Source organism: Charadrius vociferus, unplaced genomic scaffold (genome assembly GCF_000708025.1).
Source record: "Charadrius vociferus isolate BGI_N301 unplaced genomic scaffold, ASM70802v2 scaffold201, whole genome shotgun sequence".
Classification (NCBI taxonomy): domain Eukaryota; kingdom Metazoa; phylum Chordata; class Aves; order Charadriiformes; family Charadriidae; genus Charadrius; species Charadrius vociferus.
This window is the reverse complement of record NW_009646936.1, coordinates 1,182,219-1,190,206: the sequence shown is the minus strand read 5'-3', so window position 1 is coordinate 1,190,206 and position 7,988 is coordinate 1,182,219. Positions and strand designations below refer to the sequence as shown.

Sequence of the window (7,988 nt, the reverse complement as noted above, 5' to 3'; positions counted from 1 at the left end):
AACAAATGAAGACTTACTTTGTCAAATGATGTTTTTTGCTCAGGCGGTGGGAAAGCAGCTTTTTGTTCTGGTGGTTGTGCTGCTGTAGTTTTCAACTGAGCAGTAATAGCTTGAACCTGAGCCATCACAGTGTTATCTATGACCGGTGACTGGGGTTTTTGAGGCTGTTGAAAAGTCTGAAGAATTTGCTGAAGCTACAAAAACAGATATAGTATTAAGTATATATTCTTATATAAACACATAGTATTGAAAGAGTTGTAGGATATAAATTTTACATCAAACCAGACTACGGCACAGGATGAACACCACCACCAATCTGAATGAACTATGGAGAACTTTCAGCAAGACCAAAAGTCACTTTTTAAATACTTCAGTGGCAAAATTCAGCAGATCCCAAGACTTCAGTATTCAGGCCTTTCAACACTGCAGAGGTTTAAGTGGACCAAACAATAAAACTCAACATTTTTTTTGATATATTCTGCCTGTTCTTGAAACTTTGTAACTACATCAATTCAGAACTGATTATTTAGGAATATGTAACTGATTTTTCCTCAAATACCATACTTACTGGATGGAAGGGTCATGGATCATTCAAATACTGACTTTAACTCTTAGAAGTTTTCCACTGAAGACCTTAGGTTTGTTTTGCTTCAAATCAAGAACATTACTTCCATCACACCCCACCCCACCCCCATCTAACATTAAAACTGAAGTTAGAAGGGAACCAGATATAAACAGGTTACCTGCTGTCCTTGCGTCGTTTGAAACAACTGAGCTACAGCTGCAAAGGCATCAGAACTGGGCAACTGTGGCACAGTAGGTACTGAGTTAGCAGTAACTTGAGGGGGCTCCGAAGACACCTTTGCTGGAGGGGGTGGTGAACCTGACAGTTTCATAGAAATCAAGAAAGCACTATGTTACTCGAAAACACTCATCTTACTCTTTAGTGCATACATCTACCTCCACAAGACAAGTCTTCATCTACAACATTCTATTTAACCCAAAAAGTCCTATTTAAATTACCCCAATTGTGTATTCATTTTGCCTTTAACTTCTCTATTCTTTGCTCACATCTGTACATTATATACACTATGAAAGAAAACAAAGAAAAATGGCCTATCTAAAAGCCAGTCCAGCATGATATTTCAGATCACAACTTAATGTTTATAATTGTGCAATTTTAGAAAAATTAAGAGAAACTATTACTCAAACAGTGTTAAGCAATGCGTATCAATACACTTAAAACGTTAGTTCTGTTTACAAAGTTCGAGACTAATTCTTTTGAATGAATATTTTCAATGAATCATCTAATGGTTCATTTTAAGAGCAACTGAGTTTCTCTTAATATTTTCTATTTTATAGCAGTGACTGAACGTTTGCTGAAATGTCTGCTAATAAGCAAAGGTTTTTAAAAATTATTTCACAAGCAACTCTTTTTCTTTGATAAGGTTTGTCCACATGCCATTTTTGCATAGGCATAAGCCAAACCTGCATCTGAGAGATAAATCCTCCTACCATAAAAATAATTTTTACTAATTCTTCCAGGAAAAGACTCCCATTTCCACTGAGCTCACATTTTAACACATGCTATTAGCTTTGTCTACACATGTAGCTTTCCCATTCTCTTTGCTTTAGATTACAATACTTTTTTAATAAACGTTTTGCCAGTACAAATTACATTAGCAGTAATACCATTAATTCCTACATGCTGTGAGTAAATAACTATTCTTTAGCAAATGTATTTTAATGGACTACCATAAAACCGTACAAGGAGAAGGTTAAGAAAACCCCACAGATAGAAATATTTTTTAGTTTGAGACACTAACAACTGTTTGCCCCACAATATCGACTTCTTTAAAGCCATTCATTTGTTTGCAGTTTAAATAACTGCAGCGCTGACATGCAGCAAGCAGAGACAAACATGTTGAATAATATTTTCCCAGAAGTCAGATGCTACATAAAAATACTGCAAAAAGATACGTGATTGTTTTTAAATATAAATTAACTCCCAAATTACCTCCTGTATATATTCAGAAGGATATTTGCTTGCTCAAGGGAGAAAATTTGCATTTCTCTCCCTCTTTTTTGGCTAAATAGACTTTGTAGCATTATGAGCTAAACAGATTCTATTTCACATAATGCATTAATATATTTCTTATTATTCATTAGCATATTTATTTCAGGGCCAAATTATCCCCTCTGGTACATGTGAATAATCTCACTGAAATCAGTAATTCTGTACATGAAAATCTATGCAGAAGGCACCCAACCTGTTACTGTGATGAAACAAAGACGGAAAAATAGAGCCACTCACCCATCATATCAGAATGAAATTGTATAGCCACCAGTGTGCACCCAAGCTCAGATGCCAAGACATTCCCTCCCCCTGCCCTGCCATATTTATAAAACATGTCAATAGGATATGCTTTCCTAAATGCCACTAGAGCCGATTTCACTTATGCTATTGCACATCATTATTTTGTTGTCTATCACCACACCTCACTCATTCCATTACGTTATTTGCCAGTCCTACTCCAACATACATGAGCGCAATAAAATAAGAGGTTACCAAAGCTAAGTCTGAAATATAGAGTACAAACACAAAAAGAAGGCCCTCCAGAGAGAGAGAGACCTGTGGTATGCATATTCTCATCCACAATTCTGTAACCTCACTACCAGCTTTTTATGTGGTATAAAATAGGTCAGTGAAAATACTGTGGGCAGGCTGTCATTACTTTACTCTTTAGGTCAGTGGTTTTCAAGCAGTAGCCTGTGTAAAAGCCTACTGCCAGGCATAAATTTACTGTTCAAGAATCTGGATTTGAAACACCAGTTAAAATGTTTTGGAGCTGCATACTGAAAGACACTGTCAGCTGTTACTTTCAGATACTAAGTTGATTCAAAGAAAGATGAAGCTCTTAAGATGCAAGATCATGCTTTACTTATCCAGATTCTAACATTAAAAAAACGACATCAGAATTACAAAACTGAGAAAAACCAGAAAAATATTTCAGACCAAAGAAAAAAAGCAAATATTTTTTAGGAGAGGATAGATATTGAAGTCATCTGTAAGTAAAGTGGGCACATATGTATGTACATATGCATAAAAGATATAAATTTCAGATATTTTCCAAATAAGTGTTCACATTCTGATAACTTCTGGAGTACAGTATCAGCAATTACTTAGAATGAGTTCAGCAGTTCCACATAATCGTGACAACAAAGTTGAGTTTATTAATAAGCTACTGTTGAAACGAATAGTAGGTGCTTTAATGTGAAAGCAAACAAGCTATTATCATCTGCCCTTTTAAAAGAAGTTATAATGTTATTCATACCTTCATTATTGGTAGCATTTTCTGTCATTGGTGCAGTGGCACTAGTTCCTGCTGCCATATCCAGAAGAGGTTGAATTATTTCAATTTTAAATACTCCATTTTTCTGCCATAGGTTCAGGACACGGACTATTTTACTCTGTTGAAAGAAAAGCAAGCATCAATGCTAAATACAGCTTTCCTAATTCACAAATGCCAAATTTATCTTCCATACGTTTAGAAGAAAGTTTTGAACAGTATAGGAGTTCAATATAATCAGGCATACCTATTTAACAACCCCTATGTTCTTACATAGCTCAGCAAGACCTTTTACATGTCAAAGATAAAAACTCTCAACTTATTTTACTACCTGCTTTAATAAAAAGCAACTTGTGCCATTTTTCTAGAACTGTTTTGGCCAGTCAGAAAATCCAGGTTTGATATACAATAGAGGAAGTAACATCAGCCCCATCATTTCTTCACAGATGGTCGTAAAGGGGTGAAAAAAAACAACAAATGCAATAAGACAGAGAAAATGAAGATGAGCTGGAAAACCCTAATAAACAGAGGGGCGATTAGACCATAAAATGCGAGAACAAAGCTTTAAAGTTATACAGAAGATTGCTTGATTATTTTTTTTTTTTGTTTCTACTAACCTGACATATATATGTTGATACCAGAAAACCCATCTCCATCATTATTGAAAAGATCAGGAGAACAAGTGGAAAACATTCTAACTGATCACTGCAGAAAGATTAAATTAGAACCTCTGATTGTCAGCTGTTATTTTAAGCTCGTTTCTTTTTTTAACATTAAGAACAATGAAGCTTTCAGGAACAAGCTGGAAATTAGACTTTCCTTCTTTAGCCCAGTATTAAACAATAATATCTAACTAGATGTGCTGCTTCGGTTGGAACATGCAAGCAGGTAAAAGTCAGAATACATGTTGTGTTGACATATCTGTCCTTTTTGTATACTTAGTCATCTGACTTGCACACATACGTGTTTTAAGGACTTCTTACTTCTACTGTAACTGCTAAGAATGAATCGATTCTCTTCCTTCTTGTTTCAACACTAAAATGCCTTACTGTGACTCAGTTATATACACCCATGCAAATCCACCTATACTTTCATAAGCTAAGTGATTAAAGAATTTCACAAAATTTTTTTTACAATAAGATCAATTAAGAGAGAAATCTGAAACGGCTACTTTTAGGTAAGATTTTGGTCTGAAAAACAGTTAACTTTAAAACAACAGCAATTTTTTGCTTTGGGTATTCTCTATCTCCAGAAGATCTGAAAAATAATATGAAGGCCAAAAAAATAATAAATTTAATACTCTTGTTTTCAGTCACATATTAATCTTACAGAAAGGCTGTTAAAAAAAAAAAACACCACAGGAGTATCACTCTCTGGATATCAACCATAGTTATTGTGTATCTGCAGATCAGTTTTTTTGTTTAGGTGCTAGAAATTCATTAAAGCAAGCATGTTATAAATAGTATTATTCCCCTAGTGGAAAGCATCCTAATTATTTTAGCAGTGAGATACCGGGTAGTTCCACAAAGGAGACGGATAGTCTAATTCATTTAGATGAACAAAATGTAACCACATGACAGAAACGAGAGTTTCTGTTCTATTTCACCAGGTTGTTAACCCAGAAGCTCCAGAATCTCAAATTTGAGTCCTAAAGGTCTAAATGTTCCACATTAGAAAACTAACAAGCATCAAAACCTGTCAAAAGCTTAGTTAGAAAGTTAGGGGAGAAGTCAGTTAGAAAAAGAGTATTTTGCTCTTAGAGTACTACAGTTAAGAAGAGGAGCAAGTAGGGAATTTTCTGGAAACAACTGGCAAATTCTAAAACATGTTTATCTAGGGAGTCTTTTGAAATTGTTCTGACAGAGGGCATAAGTCATCTTCTGTTGGTAGCAACCTCAACCATTGTGAATTCAGTATACTTCCTGAGCCTCTGTTCTATCAGCAAGTACAGCAAAACTAAGAAAACCGAGGCCTTAAACAAGTCTGGACAATGGAGAGCAGCAATGAAATTCTTAAGTATGGGATTTGTAAAGACTGACAAAATCAACATGATGATTTTCTTAGAAAATATTTGGGAGCAGAACCTTCACTGCCTACAACACCAGAGCTTCTCATATAATACTTTCTTTATGTGGAAGACACCACCTTCCATAGTAAGTTTTCCTGAAGGAGCCTCAAGAAGAGAAGTTTTGGCATAGTCACACTGTTGAAGTGTCTGCATAGGTAAAACAAAACTGATGAAGTTAGGCAAAACACATATTATAACTAGAACTTACTTTAAACTATCACCTTTGATAATCTTTTTCAGCATGTTTTACCATTTCAGACAATAACATTCACTACCATGGACACAGAGACTCAGCAAATTAGATTTCATATAGGGGGAAACACCAAGGTAGCACTGTTATCAATTCACAACAACACTTGAGAAATTATAGTTGTACCTTGTCTTCAGATGGACAGAGATACAAATACTGGAATGTGGCAGTAATATTTTTAGAGAATCTTGGCCCAAAAACATCTTTGTCCGTTCCAAACTGGTGACGAGACTGACGAACAATAGAGTCAATAACGTACAATCCAGGGACTTTATATTCCGGTTTGCACTGAAAACATAAACATAATTTTCCATTACGTAGTGATACTAACAAGGTAACGTGCATTCACCTTAGATTCTTACACAAAATCTATACTTAGTATACTTATGTAGAAAAAAATATGTTAATTTGTTTTGTTTAATGTAGAATTATCTTAGGGTTCTATATTTCCTTTGTTTATAGAAACAGAAGAGAAAGGAGAAAAACATGTTTCACATTTGGTACAGAGTAAATACACCTGGATAGAGTGAAGCAGCCTTTATCTTCTCAATCACTGCTTTTAAAGCACCTTTAGCTTGACAACATGTGACCACAACAACAGGTCTACTACATTACAGTACAACTCTGTTATCAAGCTACCTCACACCCAATGCACTGAACTACTTCTACCAACTCCATTCTCCAGAATTTAGTGTGAAGTCCTTCTCTTTGGAGGTCTCTGAAGGACTTCAAATGAAAAAGAGTATTCTTCCTGTTCACTCGGAGGAAATTACCTTAGGCAGCATGACAGTTTGAGTTTAGTGAGTATTACATTCTAGCCTGCTGTTCGACATGCCTAGGCAAGCATGAAAACTGTATTTTCTGAAAATATGTATTATCTTAGCCAGTGAAAATTAATTTCAAGTTCAGTATCTCCAGTTGCCTCCCCAGTTGCTGGGTGTAGGAAGAAGGGGAAATGTCACAATTTTTTTTTCTCTCCCCTTCTTAATGTACTACAGAAAAGTAAAACGGGGAGATTAGTGGACAAAGAGATTCCAAAATGTATAAAATCCTAACAAAACAGAATTTCCTCCCTCAATCCTTGAATAACAGAAGCCTTTTTGGTTACTTACTAGCATTATTAATAATATCTAGTAACAGATGCAGACAATATCTTTATTAGTAGATTATTTTTTATTTTTTACCTTTTTGATAAACTTCTCTACAATCTGGACAACATGCTTGTAGAGCTGGAAAATAAATGCATAAATTAATTTATCATCTACTACAGAGTGGCGCATCATTTTAGAAGTATTATAACTCTTTGTGCTTTCTACCATTTAGGAAAGACCACAAACAAAATATTGTAGCCACATTCTAAAAAGAACTGTGTTATCAAGTTAAGTTAATCAGGCACAGAGAAAAAGATCATGGGAGGAACAGACAGAAACAAGCCATTCTTCTGTCATAAGTGTGTCAGTATGTACACAAAAGACATACTTCTAAAGCATTAGTGAGAGCTTTCTGGATTTACTTCCTAAGTCAGTCCACTAATGTTTTAATATGCTAAGATGCAGTCGCATCCTGCAACATTTAAAATTTTATTACATAGAAATCACAACACCCTAGTGGGTGTACCATTAAAAAGCAATGATTCAAAAAAAAAATCAAGCTGGCATTATGCTACTAGTCTAAAACCAAGAGATGATATTCACCACCCACTTGTTTCTAGATAACATTCTTAACGCCAGCTAGAATAAAGCATCCATGAAGCTAAGACTGGGAAATCCAGAGATGCATTTACTTAGAAGTAAAATAATAAAACATTGTTACTGTTACAGTTTCACATTTGTTCTATTGTACTTTACCTTAATAGCTTTAATGGCAGCTTTTGTGATGAGAATCATTTTTGCTCGGGAAATAGGAGGTTTCATCTCCATCAGTGAAAAGAGCTGAACAGAGAAAACAAATATGAAAAACGTATTCTGAAGTTTAAGCAGTTAACCAAAAGGACAACATTTCAGACAACTGATTGCTTACTGACATTCCACACTACGTATCGCCACAATGCTAGCTGGCCCTTGAAACACAGAGGCTAAGAGGAAGATCTTTCTAGGCAATGTGCAAAGCTATCTTCCTTGTGAACAAACCCGTATTCACTGATTTATCAGATTTTGATAAGGCTGCTGTCAAAGTTCCATTTGTGTCTAAAAATGAGTATCTGCTAACTTATGGTACAGGCACCACTAATTTGTGGTACGGGAACCTGTTACTTTACAAAAACAATATAAAACAGAAATAACTGCAGCTTATTTTAAAATAGCTTGAATATCTGCTTACC

General features: G+C 35.1%; 1 protein-coding gene across 1 annotated transcript in view; it reads right to left on the bottom strand.

Annotated features, from left to right (window-relative positions):
• The window catches only part of SCAF4 (SR-related CTD-associated factor 4), a 34,387-nt gene extending 26,792 nt beyond the window's left edge, over positions 1 to 7,595 (bottom strand). Inside the window, exons 1-6 of the mRNA XM_009894893.1 lie at positions 7,516 to 7,595; positions 6,853 to 6,897; positions 5,795 to 5,956; positions 3,336 to 3,471; positions 744 to 883; positions 18 to 194 (exon numbers count right to left, since the gene is read on the bottom strand). Coding sequence (XP_009893195.1) covers positions 18 to 194; positions 744 to 883; positions 3,336 to 3,471; positions 5,795 to 5,956; positions 6,853 to 6,897; positions 7,516 to 7,587 — 732 coding nt within the window. The 5' untranslated portion in view covers positions 7,588 to 7,595. The remainder of the gene's footprint in view (positions 1 to 17; positions 195 to 743; positions 884 to 3,335; positions 3,472 to 5,794; positions 5,957 to 6,852; positions 6,898 to 7,515) is intronic.
• Between the last annotated feature and the right edge of the window lie 393 nt (positions 7,596 to 7,988).